The sequence below is a fragment of the Frieseomelitta varia genome, unplaced genomic scaffold (assembly GCF_011392965.1).
Source record: "Frieseomelitta varia isolate USP_RPSP 00005682 unplaced genomic scaffold, Fvar_1.2 scaffold_291, whole genome shotgun sequence".
In the NCBI taxonomy this organism is placed as follows: Eukaryota; Metazoa; Arthropoda; class Insecta; order Hymenoptera; family Apidae; genus Frieseomelitta; species Frieseomelitta varia.
In genome coordinates, this window is record NW_025110025.1 from 244,914 (window position 1) to 268,489 (window position 23,576).

General features: G+C 33.1%; 1 protein-coding gene across 4 annotated transcripts in view; it reads left to right on the forward strand.

Annotated features, from left to right (window-relative positions):
• The window catches only part of LOC122529521 (cadherin-89D), a 73,460-nt gene that overhangs the window by 24,830 nt on the left and 25,054 nt on the right, over positions 1 to 23,576 (forward strand). For all 4 annotated transcript variants that reach the window (XM_043655728.1, XM_043655726.1, XM_043655730.1 and 1 more), the window contains exons 2-6: positions 2,172 to 2,324; positions 18,285 to 18,415; positions 19,092 to 19,250; positions 22,114 to 22,222; positions 23,356 to 23,558. In XM_043655728.1, coding sequence (XP_043511663.1) covers positions 2,222 to 2,324; positions 18,285 to 18,415; positions 19,092 to 19,250; positions 22,114 to 22,222; positions 23,356 to 23,558 — 705 coding nt within the window. In that variant the 5' untranslated portion in view covers positions 2,172 to 2,221. The remainder of the gene's footprint in view (positions 1 to 2,171; positions 2,325 to 18,284; positions 18,416 to 19,091; positions 19,251 to 22,113; positions 22,223 to 23,355; positions 23,559 to 23,576) is intronic.

The window sequence follows — 23,576 nt, forward strand, 5'->3', positions numbered from 1 at the left end:
TGGAAATATTTAAAGAAGGACACATTTAAATGTCTCTTTTTTTATCTCATTTACAAATTTTAATACAATGATGATGTTTGAAATCTGAGAAACTTGTGGAGTATGAAAGAGTTATTCCAGAAGGGTCGAGAAGTTTATTATATATAATAAATATTTCCATATGTATGAAATCCTTAGATTTCATATTAGCAATGATGTCTTTGAATAATTTATACGAGAGAAACTTCTATCTCAGTTTTTTCTTATCGTGGAAGGAAATAGTTAAGTACACAGTAATAAATCGTTTAGTGATTCACAAATTGCTGGTTTGTACAAACGATACACGTTACAATTACAAAAACGTTTCCTAGTATCAAAGTAACAAGTTTAATTGTTACGATTACTCGGTTGTATGAAGACGCGGAGAGAAACATATGTTTTTATTATGTAAATATTTCTCTTAACTAAGAAATCTCTCTTATATATTTCACTGGAAAAACGGAAGTGTTATATATGCCCGCATCAAGTGTGCCAGTAAAATTGAACTATTAGTTTAACAGTCGGATAAAAGCAACAGTGTAAAAAGAAATCAGATTTCTTTTTCAAAGCGGTAGCAACGTCGCGAGGTAGTCGATTGATTCTGAGAGTCTTCGTAGTATGTCAAGTTGATTGACAGCTTCGATTCGCGTAATGTCAATTTGTTCGATTTACGGTCACTAACATCGTCGAAAGTGAAATCGCGATGCGCAAAAACGCGGCACAAATCATCGTGATAATTTGTCGTCGGCTTCTCAACATTCTTCCTACGCTATTGTCACTGTAACCTTATGTATTTATAGTGACGCAACCTTGTATTTATATTTAAAGTCTATGCCTGATATCTTTATCATTTAAATTATCATTATTTAATTATTTTACTTGATATTTATCTGGTGTCATTAGGTATATCATTTTTTCAACATAATTTGTCCCTTGGTGTCAAATTGGTACGTTGGTAAAAAAATTATAGATTAATAATTGAAATAAAAATGAAACGAATAAAAAGTAAATAAGTTTGCTTATTGTCAATAGACGGTGATTATTGTCATTTATTGTGATTTCGATAGTTATAATTGATATTTCGATAAATTAATAGCTGCGATATAGTTATTTAATATTGGAATCATCTTTATACTTTTACCATTACTATAATAAAATATAGATACTATATTTTATTAACTTTTCTTTCTTTCTAATAGTTAATGGAAATTTAAATTTGCGAATTTAATTAGTCATTCAACTTTTCATCGTGGCTATTAATTTTGGTCGACTCGACGCCGAGGGACAAATCAAGTTGGAAAAAAAAACCGGTGGTCAAAATTCAATTCAACCAGGCTCGTCCTCCCGTTACGCCAATTTGTCGTCATTTTCGATTTCATTCTCACTCGTTTCGTCGAATTCTCCCCGGTATCGCGGGTTTTCACAACGCGGCCCGTGTCCAATTTACACAATTTCACCGCGGGAACAATTACACGATCCGGCCGCGCGAATGTATTACGCCGGTGCTTTCTCTTTAACTTGAACTTAATTGCACGGCGAGCACCGAGAACCTGCTCGCTTCCCTCTCGACGCTGTTACGCCTCTAGCCTAGGTTAGATATCGTTTTCTAGTCGTCTGATCAGTACAAAGTCCATCCGACAAGCTGGTAAATTTATAGCGACCTAGTAAATTGTTATATTGTTACACGTACAAGTCGTAAAATATTTTCAGTTTAATTACAATATAATTCAAGAGTCCTTTCGAGGGAACACTGTAAGTGCCAAACGTCAAATATTTCCACTCATTACTGTATTCTAGTGGATACGTTTCGCTTGAATGTGAAAAAGATACATTAAGAAATTAATGTTTAATTTGTATTAATAATGAAATTTTTTGATATATTAAAATTAATAATATATTTAATATATTAAAAAAACTGATTTTAAAATTTTTGCTTTTCCATATACGAATAATCCAGGAACAAACGGGATTAGCAACTATAGTATTTGCAAATTTAAATAAACAGTCAGTTTGTTTCTTCGTTTTGATAAAATTTGATATTTTACACTTACGGTGTTTTTTATTCAGTTAGGTTTTAGTTATTTTTATGATTTAAGAATCAAGAGTCATGGTGTTCGACAATCAAGTGACGAATCATTGTGAATAATTTGCAGACATGCACGAGAATAAGCTGTGACCGAGTTGAAGAAGAAAAGGACCAAACATGACGCGATCAAGGGGAACACTTTCTTCGGTTTCGTCGGTGCTGCGATGGTTTATTCTCGCGGCGTTCCTGATGATTGTTGCCCGTTTCAATCTCGCAACAGGTACGTTTAACAATTTTTTTATAATTATGAGAGACTCGACGACGAAGGTTTGTTAATCTGCACAATATATTTATGCGAGTCAAAAGGATTAGAAGTCAGTGATGATTCCGTGGAGCGTCATAGTATACTATTATTAGGGGATAAATATTATAGTAGTATAAAGCTGTAACTGGAGATTATAGCAGTATAGTAGTTTAAAATATTAAAAAAGATTTAACCTTCGTAGATAAATTCAGGAAAAGTGACTTTTAGTATATATGCACTAAATAATGATCATTTAAGGTATAAAGTCGACCTTCCTCCCCCTGTACAACTTGAAATATTAATAAATCTAACATGTTATGTTAGATAATAATATAAGATATAATGTATTAATTATTTTATTATATTATATTATTATTATATAATCGCATATTATAATAATATAATAATATAAGGTATAATATATGTGTTAATTATTTTATTATATTATATTATTATTATATAATCGCATATAATAATAATTAAATATTTTGCTGTAATAATAATATATTATTTAACAAAACTGCAATAGCTATCTGTATCGGAAATGTTCCAAGTGTTAACAATATCAACGTGGCAATAAAAGCGCGTGAAAGCTCTGAAATAAAAGTCGTATTGTTTCCAACGTACAATATTTAATTCAACAGATTCGCCGTACCATCTCGGCCGACATAATTTAGTTCTCGACGATTGAATTTTATCGATACGGCCAAGTTTCTGCAGAAATCAGCGCGCAAGCTTTTATCACGTAATTTTCTGTCACTGCCGAAGACAAACAGACCCGTTATCCCCCTCTCGAATGTGTTATTATAGACCAGTTGGACGTCATATTGATTTTTAATAGGATTTAGCTTCTCTAACTACGTAATATTGAATTTTTGACAAATGTACAGAGGGCAAATAATAAAATAAACAATAGATCGAAGGGAACAAATAAAAAGCATACTTGAATTTGTCTAATTTCCGACTGGACGAAGGAAATTAAATTCACACGAGGTTATTCTATGTTTGAAAATAAGTAAAATAAAATTTTTTTATTGGGCACTGCACGTTTCTGAGAAAATTCACTTTGAAAATTTATCAAACACACGTATACTAATGTTCAAAGTCTATTTTCTTAAAAAAACGAAGCCTTATACGAAAACGAAGCTTTAAATGAAAAAGAATGTTGTTTTTTTTTTTATTTATCTTTGCATGTAGAATCGTCACTCTGTCAATTGTGACACGAGTTTCAGTATACCTGTGTTTATTATTCTTATTAATGATAGCTTAGTGCGTTATTTAATTATTACATTTAATTATACATCTTCGCATCAGTATTAACGATAGAGGAATATTTCGTTTCATGTTACTTTCCAACGATCCAAAATTTTCGTTTCGCAAAGTGGTTTCGAATAAACGTCATTGTTATCGCACGTGATATAACCAAATTTTCAACGCTCTAAATTGCACTTTCGCAGGCGGGCGTTGAAATTTAAACAAAAACGAGGCGCAGTTTTTCAGACCCTTTCGCAACTTTTCGCTCGTCGGGAACTTTTTCCGGCCGACCGGAATTATTAAAGCGGAAGGAACAGCTCGTAACTTGCCAACCGTTTTTGTTTCACCGATAAACGAGAAATAAATAAATAAATAAATAAATAAATAAATAAATAAATGAATGAATAAATAAGCGAAGGGTGAAATAACAACTCGCCGAGTTTCTTGCTCATGTTTAATGACCGAGGGAAAAAGTAATAGGAATACTCTCTACGGTGTCCAATTCTTTTCACGCGTTAGGTGCAAGCCGAATACGCCTAGATAGATCTATTCCTGACCTACTATCGCGCGTGACACCCTGAGAAACGTTGTTACCACGCGAAGATGGACCGTTGATTCCCATCGTTAACATCTCAGATCGTGAGATCGAGGCCTCGTTCGTATTCAAACTGCAATTTGATGCTCGTTAATGAACCTTCACCGACTGTGCTTTGACCGTGTGCAAATGAATTAATTAAATCTTGGATGCTGCTTGGTTGCGTTCACAATATTGGCCTACTCGATTTTAGGCTCGAAATTGAGAAATGCGGATGGGGGACAAATTGTTGACTAATTGTGAAATATCGTACCGATACGCACGTAATAACGATCCTTCATATTTTTCTTAAACTTTTATTTTAAAGCTTTTGCTTTTTAGTTCGATGTACGTTCTTTCTATTTATCAGTTGCATCAATGTTTTAAGCATTTTGCTTTTCAATAAATATTTCGATAAATCTTTAGAGATGTTTTAAATACAAATTTCAAATGATTTATTTCGTCGAATACAATTTCAATTTGTTTTTACTTTTTATATGTTTTTATTTAATTTTGATTATCATTTCTTGAAACGTCCAAAACATTTTGTCAGCGGAGATACGTTCATAAATCAGGATGGATCGAAAATATCGTTGGAAAAATTTATCGACAGCAGAACTTTTATAAAAAAAAAAAAAAAAAAATGATAAAAATGGAATAAAATTTTTATTACATTAAGAAACTCATAACGAAATCGATTGATGTGATTAAATGATAAATTAGGAAACTTTCACGATTAATTGGAAAAATGTGCAGATTGTAATAACTCTTATACTGCAGTTAATTAAAATTTAAATGAGAATTTGATATCACCTTAAAACTGGGGCATTTCGTATGTTGCAACTCGATATTTATTTACATGTTTACAATGGGGCTGCAGTTTGAGAATATATTATTAAAAATATGCATCAGGTGTTAAAAGATTCACGATAAAAGCAATTTACGTTAACGTTGAATCGAATTTAAATGAATGAAACGCATTGAAAATTAATTTAAAGCAAAACGCACGTTGGTTGATTATTTCATAACGTTGCCATATTTGCAGCTGTCGTTGTCGTCGTATATTTTTCCATAATAATGATGGTCCCTTCAATGTCATTCCCTTCCAAGTTTTGGTTCAGTGAGACGTATTTTTGTTTGATATATTATTTCCTCCCGTGCTCTTTGGAAGTAATCTCTTTGACAGCTCTCCAAAAGTAAAAGTTTCCTACTTTCTTAGTGTTCGTTCTTCCTGCTCTTCACCTCGCTGCTTTTAATTATTTTCACCGCGTATTCATGTGCCCATACACACGTACGTACCCTGAGGTCGTGGCGTGCTCGTGTTGGTAATACGATGTTGAAAAAAAATTCAAGGTTTTAGAAATATATAATATTCGTGAGAGCGCGCGAACGAGAGAGAGAAAAAAAGGGGGAAAAAATATTTTGGTAGAAATTCCACCTTCTAATAATAACGAACGAGAAATGAAATTCTTGTTTCTTCCTTTCTTTCCCCCTTTGCATTTCGTGTTACGCATTAGTCTAATGAACACATTACTTTAATGACAGACATTTATGGACAATTTCCAAATTATCCCACGAGGAGTGATCTGTGTCCTAAATTGAAAGGTATATAAATTTTCGTAGGTTATTTATTTACAGAACGAGATGAAATTTCGAAGTTTCACGATCAAATTAGAACGAACATTCAGTGTGAAGTGAACGGAGGTAACTAATAAAATAAAATCGCAAATTCAATTCGTGGTTCTACCAAATCGATCGATTCTATCTTCGAGATTATCAAGATCGATAGAAAATTATTTAATTATTATTTATAAATCCTGTTCCCAGATCGCGTTCTAAATATAAATTACATTTTGAAGTGGCGTTTATATCACGCGGCTCAATATCGCGGATGGTCCCGTATTCTCTTTCTGTCGCGCGAAAATCTATTTTATTTCGTGAGAAACTGCGAAATAATGTATCGAGGCCGTGGCCGGATCTTCGGTGGCAAGCGTAACGAGTGTTTAGTTCCGCCTTTGGCACCGAAATTTCGAGGTACCCTTTTTCATCCTCGGATTAACGAGGGCATTCTCGAAAGGAGGAAGACGAGAAGGACTGGAATGCAGTCGACAATACACTGTCGTATAAACCAACGGAGTTACTTAAATATACATATGTCCGCGCATTGGCGCAACCTTTCGGATCGGCTTTCGGAAAATCCGGGATGAAAGTCGTGACTTTCAAAGGAATTTAGACGTCTCGATAATTTTTACAGACAAGAGAATTGGCATATTTTCGTGGTTTAACGGAGAGTTGATAATAAGACAAAGATAAAGTGTGGCAAAGTGCGTAAATAATTGGACACTTTGGTACAGCTTGATATTTCTGTTACAATTGACAAACGATTTTCTACTGCCAACTCTTTTGCATTTTCACATTTATTTTCAACAGATGCCTGATGATTCGTAACATCTTATAAGTATAAATCTTTTCAACGTAGCTGGAAACTTTCAAGAATGAACAAATGTACTTAAAATTATTGTACAGAGTCTTCAATTATAATTATAATATAATAATTCTATTATTTTATAATGTTACAATAGATAATAGATATTTGTATCTATTAATTGAATATGTTGAGATTAAATTAAGGAGATTCATTTGGATTATATTTTTTTTACTGATGATGATAATTTAGAAATGTCTAAATGCTTGTGCACATTAGTATTTATATATTATACGTTATATAATTGTATAATTATTATAATAGTATATAATTCTTATAATTGACAAGGCGACGCAAATGTAGAAATAAATGGAAATAAGCAGAAATTTTGGAAATATCTATCTGCTGGATTCTAGTGCTTGGCAGTGTAGTTCAAGGAGATGCAAAATCGATTCTAGATACTTGGATAACGTCTCTCGTTAGTTGATTGCTAGGTCAAATATTTTGAAATGGCATAGACACACGGTTTTATGCTCTCTTTCAGATGGTTTTTTTTATTCATGAACAATTTTTAAATATATCTCGATCATTTTTCGAGTAATTTTTTTCGTCGAGTAGAACTTGCAAAATTCTATGACTTCTCGTGCATATTGCAAGAGGGAGAATTTGCATTGTTTTGGTTTTTAAATTTCAATAACACGACTATATATATATACATTGTAACCAGCCTGAAAGTGTTATAGCGTGGATGGAACCTTGCAATTTATCTCCATACATTTTCTTCAATGGCTGTTTGTACAGCACTTGGAGCAATTAGGCAAAACCCATTTTCAGTTAAAGCGAGCGGATGAAGCTTTACAATGACAAAACCACTGCAATGCAATAACTTTTCCTGCAAAAAATATATCAGTATGTTTTTGAAAAGTCTTATCTTTTTGTCAGATAAATTGATAAATGATTGAATTTCTTTTGATAGTACAAAACATATGGTTTGAGACAGATTTCAAATTGTCAAATTGTCAAATATAATACAACAAATTTTACATCTTAATATCATCATAAAGTAATATTAATCGACGATTAACAAAATTGTCATCTGTTTAGAATCCTAGCTACACTCTAATATTTAACTCAGCTATTAATTTTCGTAGCAATTACTTTTACTTTTTCGCTCCTTCGACCTCGAATGATGCATTTACTGTGACAAATGACAAAACGATTGCTCAACACACTTTTCATTTTCTAGAAGCACACGTAATTTTTCAGTAACCGTTGCATATACAGAAAATGAAGGGAAATTAATGATAATATAATCCTGAAATATTACTTTTGACTTAATCGTATCTTAAGAAGCTAGTAGTTAATGGAAGTAAGTATTATCCACTCGATAATTTTATAGAAATAATCGCTGAATATATATATCAAAGAAACAGAGGTTAAATAAGTACGTGTAACTTTAAATAAACAAAACGACAAATGATTAGTAGACTTAAAAGTAGAAAATTCATAATATTCGACAGATAAAACGAATCTTCGTCTGGATCCAGGACATTTTTCGGCGATTTTCACAAACACATAAAAATCTGCAGTCTATTAATCGGCACTCGATAAATAAAACATAACCCATTATTTATATTACTGAGAATGACTGCCGCAATAGCGATTGATTACAGACAATCTATTCCAAGCAAAAATAAGTACACTCTCCATTCTCTGAAACATTGAAACGGCAATCGTTGAAAATCTTCATTCGTTCTCAAATAAAATTCTCCACCTAATCTTCTCCCCGGCGAAACGAAACGAAACGAAACGAAATCAATTTACTCGGGGAGAGAAGCGATCGTAATCCGCCAACACACATTTTCCAGTACATTATATCGCGACTCGAGCCGTCCGTGTAGAAGGATAATCGAGGTGGCCGGATCCTTAAGCTTGACGGAGCCTGGCTTTCGGGCACAGGGGAACTACCTTTAAAACATAACGACGACGACGACGACGACGACGACGAGCGTCGTCGGAGACCTATGATCGGTGATGTATGAGCGTGTCCAGCGATATACGCCGGGTTGTCCCGCGACGTTCGAAGCGATGGAAGTGCGGAAACGTGCAAAAAGCCGACCGACCTTGTCCTACTTCCTGGGGAAGCTTTGGGGAACGAGCTTACTTGTGTAAATGCTACACAACACATGCAGCAGCCGCCGCCCGGCAGCGCACAACCGAGTCCGTTTCGTTATGTAATCGTTTCGTTATGTGTACCGGCCGTTTCAGAATTGTCGCTCGTGGCTCAAGTGTTTTTCGACGTTGCCACCGGCAACGAACAATCTGTTCCAGGTTATGAGCAACTTAATTGGCGCCACGAGAACGCGGCTCGGGATTTTCATTTTCGAACGTATGTACGTTCTCCTTTTCGAAGGGGACATCTCCTCTTAGATGCTTGTCCTTTCCTTTTTTATTGGATTTTGCCTCAGGTTGCAAAAACGAAATTTTTAAGAGTGTTTCGACATTTTGGATTCTTCATTATTAAGAAGTAATATTAATCAGTATAAATTGTTATATATATTATTACTAATATAATTTATTAATGATATTAATAATAATCAACTGATTAATATTAAAATTATCGTAATAAACTAAAGTATATAACAGATATAATAATATAATGAAAGAAGAATATAGGAAAAAAGTTCACAGTATGGTGAAAGATATAAGCTTCTATTTATATATGATTTTTACAAGAAATCATTTTAAATCTCTAAAAATTATAAATTGATCATTTCGGCCACTCTGACGATTCCATTGTTAACAAGTTACTAATAATTCACGTGGCTTCAGACAAAATAAAATGGATATAGTGATTGGAAATAAAAGACACCACAATTTTCAGACAAGATTTTAATCAAGAATGAAAATTGATTAGCGACGATTAGGGTCTGCGAACGCATTTGAAAAGATCTTGCTAAACTTAATTCTGCAGACAAATCGTTCCTTGGATGAAAGTCTTATGTTTTATGAAGAACTGACATTTCGAAGTGACATTTCGGTCGTGACATAAAGTTCAGTTTTATAGAGAATTGGAGCAATGTTTATCTATAGAAAAGATTTATCTATAGGAAATCTGGAATCTGGATATTTTTGTGTTTAAATATCGAGGGAAAAGCTATTGGCTCTGTAAATCCTTAATTTTCAATCGTTAGAATAGACTGCAAGTTTCGTTCTTTTTAAAAACCATTCAAAAAAATTCTTTTAACAATTTATCAGATGCATAATTGTAAAGAATAATTGTATTATCAATCCCGATATTTTCTCAGGCGTGGAGATAATTTAAATTTAGCCGACACAAATAAATATTTGAAAACGATGTAACGACTACATGTCCCGATCCATTTTGGAGTAAAATTGACGTGCGGAACGAGGTTACCAGAAAGAGGATATCTTGAGCGTTTAGGAATATTGACGAAAGGTTTCAACCGCTCGATCTCGTGATTAATTAAATAGTTTTCCAAAATGGAGATGAACTTTCAATAGTATGTAACTGAAACGTATGTTAAAGTAAGGTACATTGATCGAAATTTTACACCATTTAATTCGACACAGAAATATGGTAATATGCCACTTTTAGAACTTTGAATGATCGAACGTTTGGAAATAGTGTATTATTTAGTAGAATTCGAGTAATTTACTGATACGATTTTAATTTTATTATATACTATTTTATTATATTACATGTACAGAATGAATTTCATTGTGACGTGTTAAATGATCTTGAATTTGATAAAAGGTAGGAAACATAATGGGAAAAGTTAAGTTGTATGATAATATATATTTTTCTGGGATTATTATTTCGTTATAATGGAAACATTCATTCGTTTTTGCATTAATGTTATAGTGCTAGGATAATTTGATAAAAAATCGATACTTGAAACATAATCTTGACTTTAATTTCGTAGAATTTGTATGGGTTAATTGACCCGATTCCCTGACATAATTAACCTTATGTATAGTTCTTGGATTTTTAAGCATTTATGAAAAATTTGGATGTACAGAAACGTGCATAGTGCACGCAATAATCCAAAATATTCAGTGTATAATACTTCTTATAATATTATACGTGCCATGGGAAATAATTTTTTACTTCCAAAAGTAAAAACATGGCATATTTTTTACTTCATACTAAAAGTATAGTCGGCTGTGGGGACAATTTTTTCAAAATCCACCAATCTCGAATGTGTTGAAACACGTGATTTCGAAATGGGAGAATTTTTTAATATTAATTTTTAATATTTATTTTAATATTTATTGTTTTGAAATGATTTTTTAATATTTTACATTTAAGTTTTTTAATTTTTAAATATTTTAATATTTCATGTTTAAATTTTTTAATTTTTAAATTTAATATTTAATTTTTAATATTTACTTTTAAATGATTTTTTAATATTTTACATTTGAGTTTTTTAATTTTTAAATATTTTAATATTTCATGTTTAAATTTTTTAATTTTTAAATTTAATATTTAATTTTTAATATTTACTTTTAAATGATTTTTTAATATTTTACATTTGAGTTTTTTAATTTTTAAATATTTTAATATTTCATGTTTAAATTTTTTAATTTTTAAATTTAATATTTAATTTTTAATATTTATTTTAAAATGAGAGCATTACTGCAACGTTTGCTCGTTCTCTTAAAAGCATTCAAATGTACGCCTGAATATTTGAACTACCCTGTACAGGCATACCATGTACATGGAAACATATAAATACATACATGCTATTGCCATGCACTTATTATCCAGCGGAGGACACGTCTCCGACGTTCCTTCTGGCCGCCTCTGAAAAGTAATTCTCCCCGAATCGACTCGCGGCGAATGAAAACAGACAGTGTGAAAGGAAGGAAGACAAAAGTGCGGTTCCGGAAAGAGAACGGAGAAAGAGAGAAAGGCAGGGACAAATGCGAGAAGAAAGAGACGGCGAGAACAGAAGGAAGGGAAGAAAGCAGGAAGAGCGAAAGAAGGTGAAGAGGGAGTGGAGGAGCAGAGAGAAACGGTGGAGGGACAGAGGGAAAAGGGGAGATTTGCGAGGGGATTTCTTTAAAACGGCCCCAGTCCTTCCTCTGTCTATTTAAGGTCTTCGAGAGCGTGCTTCCAAGTGATTTGATGGTTCCTACGGGCGGAATTTTCGCTGGATTATGCACCGTCCGGAACTTTATCCGGATGATCGATGAAAAGAATCGAGCGACGATTGTCTCTACTAACAAACGTAATTCGGTTTCCGCCGAGTTTAGCCGCCGCGTCTTCGCCGATTCAGCGCAGCTTCCGGTTTTTGTTTCCGCACAAACTAGAGACTGGCGAAGTATTTTTTTTAATTTGTAGTTGGAACGGTTTTCAATTTAACTTTTTATTCTGAAGTGAATTTATAGTTTGTAAATATAAATGATAATATGCAATATAAAGAAAATTTAATGAAAATGTACTATTGAATAATTTTGTAACAAAAATTCTGACGGTATTAGACGAAAGAATGCACTGTCGAATATAAAGAATATACTACTGAAAGAATAAAGAATTCTCTAAATCAGAGAAAGGAAAAGTGAGAAAAGTAATTTTATAGCAATTTCTAAAACTATTGTCAAATTGGTTGGAAAACGAGTTATATTTATTTTGTAATTTGATTAGCAACACACAATATAACTTTATATCGAGAGGATATAAACCGGAGAAAGATAAAAAAAATTATATCAGGTGAATAATTTTGTAACAAACGAGTTTTTCTAAAACTGCTAGATGAGTTGCAGGAAACAAATTCTATTTATTTTGTAGTTAGGACAGATTGTAATTTAATTTTTCATTTTGAAGCGATCGACAATTTTCAATTGAATCAAGCGTGCCTGGGTAATAACGCAATAGCGGTACAATTTTCCCGGCGTATAAGACGCTCGTGACGTATGTCGTATCACGACTGGGAAAACTTGAAAAGAATCGATCGACCGTGTACCGCGATGCGTGTCCGAGTACGAGTATTGGTTTCGAATCGAGCATGCGATCGGGTGAAAGTACTCCGCGATATGTATATTCGAAGGAAACCACCTGCAAAGGTTTAGAAACACCGGCAACGTGAATAACGAACTCGAGAAATGTGCAAATACTAATAATCGAACACAGATCGTTTATTTGCGATAGAAACAAAAGAAAATGATCTTCTGACTGATGATTTTCATTTCTCGTAATTTTTCTTTCACAAGTACGTCATTCTTCCGTTTCCCCTTCTTAAAAAAAAAGAAAAATTTATTTTCTGCATGTCAAAGCGACTCAGATTTACAAAATTATATTATAAGAATTATTGTCTTAATTCAAGTGGTACTCTGTAAGAAATATTTCGATCGATCCATTAACAACACAACGAAACAAACTATGTTTCATTCGAAACATTTTTTTCTATAACGAGACATCCTCTATACAGATTGTTGTATTGTACATTTTCTCTCTAAGAAGTTGTAACAGTTTGAAGCATTCGACAATTTCTCATCGTTATGCTCGCGAGTCGCGGATCGGCTAATCTGGCTAAATAGTAAATACGATATTTCAAGGAGTCGTGGCAGACTGTCATCAGAGATGAGTTGTAAAACGGCGAAGTACGGCCGGACAATATGGTGTACGATAGTCAGATGGACGTGATGATCGCAGCTCCGAATAAATTAAGATAAAATCTGGCACGGTGGGACGCGAACTTCCTCCGGCTTGACCGCGTATCGTCTCTCGAATCTTTTCCCTTTCGCAGTCGGAAACAATGTTTTACGCTGGCGTCCAGTCCGGGGCGAGCTAATTAGTCGGCTTGCCAGCCAACTGAATTCAACGCGTCCACTTGAAATATGAATCCTGCGCTTTGCCGCGTCCACGCGAACGAAAGCGCGACGTCGCTACGGTTTCGCACAGTGGTGCCATTTCACACGTGGTTGCAGTAGAAGGCGATCAAAAATTCCCAGCCGTGTCGTCTCGCTTGATTTTGAAGAAGTTATAACCCGTGTATTTCGATCTTTCGATTGCATCGACGCGAATGACATTAAATTCCAAGAGAGCTTACACATTTTACTTGTTTAATTGAAGTTTAATAAATTTATTTTGTTACTCGAGTCTTTTAAGATGATTTGATTGAAAGTTTTCTTGTTCTGTGAGGAGCATGATCGAACCGATTGTTAATCAAAGATTTTGTATAAATATTTTCTTATTGTGCGTATCTAATACTAGAATTGTCGACGTTTAAAACTGAAAATTGTAGAGATATTAAAGAAAAAGAAAAAAAAGTGACTACACATGTATAAATAAATAAAAAGAAAATGTAGAAAAATTTCATGAAGTACAATGGAGTACACAAACTTTTATTTATATATTTTACGAAAAATCATTTACATCTCTAAAAATACATTATACATTTATAAAGTTGTAGATTTATACAGATGCAAGTAGTAATAATTCTAGTGTTAAGATAAATACAAATACAGAGAATAAATATAATAGAAACTTTTAAGTTTTTAATATTATGACTATATCTTTTGTTGATCTTCAAATGTTTTATGTCCTTTTTTTTTGTCGAATTTTGATGAATTTCGATTTTTAACAGAAATGATTCTTTTGACCATAAATAATTTTAAAGACATTTTAAAATGTTATAAAAAGAAAAGGAAAGGCAAATTTGTGCAAAAGCTAGTTCTTTCGTTGGAAAAAAACTAGTGACCAATTTTTGCACGCAGATTTGCACGAGAGTTTAGTTTCTTGTAGGAAAGAACTTGACCCTCTTTTCGACACTGGCGAGCATAGTTTTTTACTCGATTTCTTTTCATCTTATGCCATGTTCGTACACGTTTCACACATCGTACGTAATTGATTTGCATTTAATCGATGAGATAACTGCTTACACAATCGTTATTGAATAATTATAGCCGTCCTTGAAAACTAGAGCATAAACAATATGTAATGAAAATGAGGAAGCGAGTTAATGTTAGCACGTAATTGCCATATTCAACCTTTCAATACAAAATGTGGAATATTTTATTCACGTTAGATCTTGAATAGCTCATGAAACATTCCACGTTCTATTTCTTGCGTTCTGAAGAATATAATTAACACGCATTATACACGATTGAAACATAAAATTTAAATAAATTTATCTTTGAAATATACAAGATTTCTTCTCCAAGTAAATTAAAAGATACGCCTACGAGTCTTAACGACACTTTTTATTTTCAATATCCATAGAGATAATAAAATTTCAATAACAATATTTATAGAGATAATAAAATTTCTTAATTGTTAATATGTTATAAATATTTTACAAATTTCTTGTCATGAAAAGGATGTTATCTAATTTTTTTCGTTTTGAAACAAACGTAGAACTCGTTCTGAGAATTTTGGACAGAGTTATAATGTGTAATTGAAATCTTAATCAAAACTGTATTTCACGATAAATTTTTAAACTGGTGTACAATATTTGTTGAAATAATAAACAAATATTGTATTAACAAAATAAATCGCAAATTAATCCATTAACAATTGCAACATATTAATTGCAACTGGAAGAAGCAGGTTCCAATATAAGAATTCTACAGGGTACATATAATATCTCCTCTATTCTAATTTTATACGAAAAATATTCATAGAATTTCTTCGAAATTATATAAACAACCAATTGACCAATTTGGTCAATAGATTATAAAAATGTGACATTCACATTTAAAAAACGATATATCACTTTGTACAATGAAATCAGCAGGTTATTAAAAATAATCAGAGGAAGGACGTTTCTGGAGAAATGTCCTTTTCCCTTTTAACCTGTTGTTAACTCGTCGTAATTTCTAAATGAGTTATTGCAGCAAAATTATCGGCAGTGTGGAAGCATGCGCAGCAAAGTCAGTAGATCATAAAGATGCGATAATCAGAAAAAGGTTCTCGTTTCTCGAGAAGAGCTTCTCAATTACAAGGGATTAAGATATTAAATCTCCGTTAAACATCGCGCAAAAAGCTTGTCGTTACTTTTTACTGTCGAGACGAGAAACTTCAAGACGTTCTTTAAACACGAGCAACCAGTCGAGTCGGCCAGTGAGTTTCTAGACGATAGCCGATAACCTTTCGGACGCTTCCTGAACAACGAGAAAAACTTGATTACGTTGCCCCGCGTTACAGCACATTGAACCTATCCTCGAACCTAACATCGGCCGTAACGCGTACACAGGTGGATGGAATTGTGTAGTCGCACACTCGATAAAATATTGTCTATATTTTAAATTTTGACGACTTCGTGAAACAAAGTCGCATAATCAAGTTGATCTCATCTGGTGGTGTGAAACCTTCACTGATTAATTTTTTGCTTAATTCTGTTCTTCATTGTAATGTATGAATCAATACCTGTTTGTGTTTGTGTGTGTGTGTACGAAGGCATAATAAGATGAGAGTATAATTGAAGTATAATTAATGAAGATGAAACTAATAATGGTTCATGGTATTTTTTAAAGTAGAAAAAAAATGTTCTCGGATTAGGTTTCATTCTCGAGAAATTAGATTGAGAAAGTCGTCGAGCGAAGAAATTTCATTCCAGTTAAATGTTCAGCGAACATCGGTGGCAGAATAAATACTAGAAACTTAATGAATTTGATTTATCGATATTCTTTAATAAACCGTCAGAATTGTAATAATAGAAATCCCAAGCTTATTAATTTTCAATCACGATACGTTCCTATTATTTTGATGGGAGTTATTAATATTGTAAACATGTACGAGTCTCGTAATAACGAGGACGCTTTGCTTAATTACTTTCTCGCTGTATTTATTATGCGTTACGTCTTTCTTAACGATGTATTATACAATCGAGCATTACGTTTAAATTACCAAATGCTGTAATGTCATATGCAAAGTGAATGATTTCGATCTCTCGCAACGTAACTTTCAATATTTAACATCTCAGTCTTAAGCAAAATGAGCGTCACTTGTTCATTGAAAAATGATACCAGCGATGGAAGAAATTTCCATAAAAGTTTAATTATTTTTTTGAATAGACCGATTTAAATAATAGTGTTCAGTGTGATCTTCGATGTAGTTGCATCTTTTTTCTTTTCAGTTGCTTTGTTAAGATCATATTTCCTTAAATCGGATGGAAAGAATAAGGCATAAAGAAATTCTCGTCTGAGAAATTTTGCCAATGAAAAGTTAAAGGCAGACTGAAGGCAATCATTGAACATTATTTGTTTCACATTGGGAAATATTTTTTTAATCAGTTCGTCAACAACAAAATAATTTTAACTGATCGCGGTTTAGGTGGTATTCACTCTGTATGCAAAAAGTATAAAATTCGAAAGTAGCGTTTTGCTGCGATAGAATTAGAACTAATTCGAAAGTCCAAATTCCAGTGACCTATGAAAAATGAAAGCAAAATAAATAAAAGAAATACGATATATCGGGTTATAAGGTACAACGCGTCAAACCTGTCCACCACGCTCTCTGAGCTTTAATCACGATAATGGTCGGTAGCCAAATTAACCGTATCAACATGCAAATTCAGTCGACGTCCTTTCACTCGCTCAAGTGGACCCTACATTTCCCAAAGTTTTCGCGCGAAACGTGTTACTATCGTGCATTTAAATAGGCGCAGGCTGTGCTATTTCGCGTGTTGGCCGGTTGATGTTCGCAATGTGAAAATCTAGTTTGTTGAAAGAAAAAAAAGAATGGTAACGGATGGGCGAGGAAAAAGTAAAACATTCATACGAATCAGTCGCAGGAAATGGGAAAGTACGATTGAGAATTACTATTAGAAAGTATTTGATTAGTTCTTAGGTTCTATTTTAAGCCGTGAAAACGGGTATTTAAGTATTCCTCTGTTATCGTTCGGGAATTAGGTTAAAGAATATTTTCGTGACTCGTGAAATACTTTTTTAATCTCGGTCAACAGCTGAACTAAATTATCCAAATGAAAATCACTGTCTGCTGCCGCTGCTCTAGTATAATTCATAAGGAAGGGCAAAGTTGCATACAAAATGAACAACTGAAATGTCAAAAATTATATAATTTAAATTATAAAATTATATATAATAAGTATCTAATATGTTAAAATACCAAGGACATATAATAATAGTAATAGTAGTAAAAATAGTAATTAGTAGTATAATTTTTCTCAAACTTACGGGTAAAGAATGTGTTAATTCTAAAACTACCAAAGTAGTCAAAATGACCAATTTTTAATTTTTGTTAACAATTTTATGGCTGTAAAACAATGTATTTTTGAAAGTTTAAATGATTTTTGGTAAAATATATAAATAAAAGCTTATGTACTCCATTGTGTTATTAAGTTTTTCTATTTTTTGATGAAGATTTCATGGTTTAATCGTCGGTAATTCTAGTGTTGTATACTTTCATAAATGCCTACATTAAATTTCCCTTTCTTTCTCTTATTTATTTTTAAATTATCATTGCTTTCTACTTGCAATTGAAATTCAACTGGTTTCTAATTATACTTCACACATTTAGCGAGACGTAGTTAATCATATCATTGTATCTGCGATTATAAATCCGTATCAAGTGGGAAAAAACAGAAATCGTTACGATTTCTAATAAACCCATATCAAAGAAATTATTAAAATTATCAATTTTAAATCGTGTATATTTAATATTAATGTATTCATTCTTTTTTATACATGTTCACAGGATGTCAGTTTTATCCAATTGGGGAGTATCTGAAGTTCGTCAGAGTACCGGAAAACCTGGCTAGAGGCACGGAAATTTTGTCATTAGAAGCACATCCGAGAAATCACATCTCAATAATGCCAGTCGATAAAGTAAGCACTTCATTTTTTTCTTCTTCATTCGCATCGAATGTATCAACTTCTTGATTCCATAGTACTCGTAATCGTACAGCTTGTAATTATAACACATTGGTGTGAAAATATCTATTTTATGAAGAAAAATGATTCTTTATAAACGTAGCTTACAAGAAAAATGAAAATTTGATTAAGTATCTTGATGTGTAGTTTACTTCAAATATTTTATATTTTATATGAATTTTAAACGTTACGCGCGTCCTGTAAATTTTCTGTAAATGCATAAAAATTTGCTCGTAATACAACATGCACAACTATGTGTACTTACTAATATATCATTGACTTAATATTGTACATTTTGTTTAAGCAAAATTGTTCGTACAATAATCCTATAAAAACACTGATGCTTACGTGTGTTATTAAAATAAAGGAATAAAGTGCTCTGTCAAATTATCTGTGTATGGACCTCTTTGCCAACGTCCAAGACAAAAGCTTTCTGTCTACGTTTTGAAACGTGAAAAGGGAGAACGATTATGTTAGTATGGTTTCATCAGCGAACGGTACGATGATGCTCGAGTCACGTTTACCGTTGAACATCATGCTGCTAAATGAACGAAATAATTATATTGAAATGGTGTGTTTACCGTTGAACGAGCATGTGCCAGTGTGCTAATACGAGTCGTAACTGTTACAGGACGAAGATGCTCGTTTCTTCGCGTACAGGGAGACCAACAGGACACACGTCTCCCTTGTGTTGGCCCAGTCTATGGAAGATCTGGTGGACGCGGAGATGCCTAGAAATCTGCTCAAGTTCCGTGTCGTGTGCGATTACTCTGATGGCGGTGATTCCCTGGTAAATAGTTAGAAAGTAATCCTATCGTTAGAATATACCTTCGATCAATCTGGCTTTAGTTTTCAGCATGTTATTAAAAATACTCTTCCTTATCGTTTTCACGACAATATTTTCTTTGCGATTTTTACGACAACTTCTTCCCTGCGATTTTAATTAGACAGCAATTATCCCTGGTTGATATCTTTTCGGTCGTAAATGATACATTGAATTTGAGTTTTGAAAGATAGGCTTTCAATCACGCATTTCAAATTTCATTATGAACGGAGAAACAGTTTTCTATGTATTAAAGAAATATTATGATAAATCTGGCGATTGAAATGTTCTTCTGCATTTAATTTCACTTGTATTTTATGCAAAAGACGTCTATGTAGTAGCTGTACGCTATTACTAGAAAATATAAAACTCGTGGTTGACAACATATTAGAACTAAATATCTTTGAATCAAGTAATCTAATTGAATTTTAATTTAGAACTGTCGTGAACCAACAGACTAACCAAACCAGTTAACCGTAATTTATTAAAAAATTCTAGTGGCTTCTAATTTTTCTGATTAAAAAGTTCCACTTGTTATCCAAGAGAACTAGTTTTTTTTTTTCTAACGTACATGCGCTAGCGAGAGTAACTAGAGCGTGGAGTTACCGGTCTCGATACGAACCCCTGCTACCGGTTTTATAGTTCTGTCACGTGCTAATAAACGTTTATGCAACTGTTTCGTCGGAATGCCGCGGATTGGCGAAACCGTTACGATACCGAACCGATTACGAATTTTACTTGGCCTGGAGATTTAATTTCCCTCCCTCAAATGTAATGTTACTGTTAGTTTCGCGCTTATTCGAACAACGAAACCCCCTAGGTCGCTTCTTTTTAAAGAAATTGTCCCGTTTGTTTGCTCACCTTCGTAACTGGAAAAAAATTGCATGTTTTTACCTGTACAGTTTGAAGAAGTAAATTATTATCTTTCAAATTCTCTAGTCTAGACAGAAAAACGCAGGACGAAACTGTTTGGAAAAAATTCTAATCACTTCAGTTTGGTATGAAGTTTAAAGAGGAAGACAAAAAAAGTAACAGATAACGAGGAACATCGGATACGATTGAAATTAAAGAATGGAAAACTTAACTCAATCCTTAAATGTGAATTTTCACCGTTTGTAACAGCTGCGTTGCTCGCGCGGTGATTAAATTCTTCGTCTGTATCGCGCGTCTCCAATTAGGTTTTTAATCAGCGTCGAAACTTTGCGTTTGCTCGTCGGCGAACGTGTGTTTCATTGACGGAACGCGGCTCGAAATTAATTCGCTGGTTTTCAGAACGAGCTTGCAACTTTGCGAGTTTGCCTTTTCGCGCAGGTATGTAAATAAAATTCGTAGGTCGTACATCATGGTACCGGTGGTTGTTACAGCGTTGCTCGACCTTACTTCCTTTTTTCTCTTTTTTTGTTATCGGTTAAATGGAATGTTTTTACGCGTTAATGTAATCTCGGCGAATAAGTCTTGAACAATACTGTTATACGTGACCGTCTAGTCGGCGATATTAAACATTGAAGAGAGGGAGTAGCTAGTGCCAAAGAGAACAGAGAGGGGAATATTAAAATCGATCCAACGTGCAGGACTATACAAAGTATGCGAAAAGTTTTTCTCTTGCTCCCTAACTATCTGTCTGTTACTCATTCCTCACGTTTCTTTCGCTCTGTACTGAATGATATATTATCCCGTCTGTGGAATGATGTATCTTCTATATACAGGGTGTCTTGATTCATCCACGAAGAATTATTTGAAATATGACGGACATAGAAAAATAGAACTAGACATATTATAATTTAAAATACATAATTTAAATACATATTATATAATTTAAATACATATTATAATTTAATGAATGTAGAGTGAAATTGATATAAAAATATTTTAGAAATATATATATATATATAATATGAATGTTTTTAAATGGAAATTATGTGAAAAATATTTAAAGTTTTCTATTATGTTTGCTTTACAATAACAAAACTTTGTAATCTACAAGTTGCAGGGTACGAAAAGGCAAATGTAAGCGTATGAGGGAAACCTGACGGTATATAGTCAGACTCAGCATTCAATCAATACAGCTATGTGATGGATGCTGCATACTGTGCAAGGTGTTGGAAGTAAAATTATCAAAATTGATCATTGATTGTAAAAGTAATTTGAAAGATCGTCTTACTCGCAAATATTACTCGAAATAATTAAAATTAATTAATTAATAATTTTAAAGTAATTAAAAGTTCACAGTTCTCTTCACAACTGGTTCTATTGGAATATTTAATGCAGAAATTCTTTAATATCTAATCTAATTGCAAGAGGGGATTCACGAAAATTTGGAAAATACATTATGTTCCTTATTTCGAAAAAATTCCGTAAAATTATTACTTCTTATGGCTTATGCTTTCGCATATAACGAATTTAATATTTCGTAATACGAAAGTACCAATATCTTCTGTGACTGAAAAGGGCCCAACATGCTTCATTTTGTGATAATTTAAGAGTTCAGACTTTTTAGAATTAAAAATCTGAATTGATATCTAGAATCAATGGTCAGTGTATTATAATTTTTATCGTACAAAATACAGAGTACAAATAAAGATTAAATAACCTAATATAAATCGATGATATAACGATTATAGTCTAACATCTTTCATGCTCAATATTCGCTAATTAATTCACTTCAATCTCAATCAAATCGAGCACGACGCACCTCATTATGCATACCAACGAATGTAATCGAGTATGAACAATTAAGAGCGAAAGGATTCTGTGCAATATCAGATCATTTTTCAGGATGTAGCTGACGTACGATGTGCAACATTGATACGTTTAACGTTTGTGCTTATAGGTGACGTCGCACCTGTCAGTGACGGTCTACGTGGAGGACATAAACGATCACGCTCCGCAATTTGTCGACGCGCCTTATCACGTAACTCTGGACGAGCTCACTCCAGTTGGTGAGATATACCGCACACGAACTAAGTCTCAAGTTAAACCACGGTTCGATCTTTATTTCCAGAACGAGAAACTACTTTTAGAAAAATTCAATTTCGAAGACGATTTGACTATAGCCTCTCTGTCGTGTATAGACATTTTTACGAATTATGAAAATATCGTTTCTATTTTTCGTTCAAATTTAAATCATCCAGCGTTATTGTAGCAAAGAGAGAGGATTTTGTTGCTATTAGAATCGGTTTCATGATATATTATAAAGAGTTGTTACATCTTACCTGCTTGTAAGTGTTAGTTAAAGCAGTTTAAAGACCTAGATTCAGATAAATTTCACGCGCCTATAATAATACGTAATTTACAGTGTAGTGGTAGTTTCGTAAACGATGTAACACCGCGGAGAAAATGAAATGCCTTTTTCTAAAATACTCACGCTTTCGAATACACGTTGTCTATGTGTGACGATGTTGGCCAGATTAAGCTTTCATCTCAAGATCATACCTAGTTCAAAAAGAAAGTGACTAAAAGTTAAATTTCAATGAAGAACTTTCTCAAAACCTTGTTACAAAAAACGCTAATTAAATGAACAACTTTCATGGCCTTTTACCAACAGCCGCGAAACAGAATTAATAAACTGTACAATTTTTATATATTTTTATGCATTTTTATAAATACTTAAACTTTTGAATGCTCACTAAAATTATGAAACGTCCAACGAGGAATATATAACAAATTAAGAATGGAATCATTTTTAAACATGTAGCTTATATACTATATTTATTATTTTAGTAAATTTAATATTTTATTTTTATACTATATTTAGACTTTAGTCTTGTATACCATATTTATTTTACATATTGTGATATACTATTCTCTTCGAATGCGTGATATTAATATATATATATATGTATATAATATAATACGGAATAAACATTCAAAGGTTTGAGTAAAAATTGTTTATGTTAATTATAATATATTATGTTGTCACGTGTAATTTATTTAACATAACGAGTAGAACATTTTGGATATTTTATATATTTTTCTCTGTTATCTTCGTTTCGCGAGTAGCGAACATCAGTTTAATCATCAGTTGATGTATTTCAGCTATGTATGAAATTTCGTATGTCTCGTTTAATCGCAGGCGTGACGATATTTCGCGGGATCCACGCGATGGACGGGGACAAGCCGAACACGCCGAACAGCGATGTGCACTACGCGATAGTGAAAGGCAACGAGCAGGGCAAATTCTCGCTCGAATCCGGTCATAGAACCGCTCTCATCCTTCGAAAACCGGTAGACTACGACAACGGTGACCGCGAGTTCACGTTGGTCATCGCGGCTACGGTGAGTATGTAGCGCGAT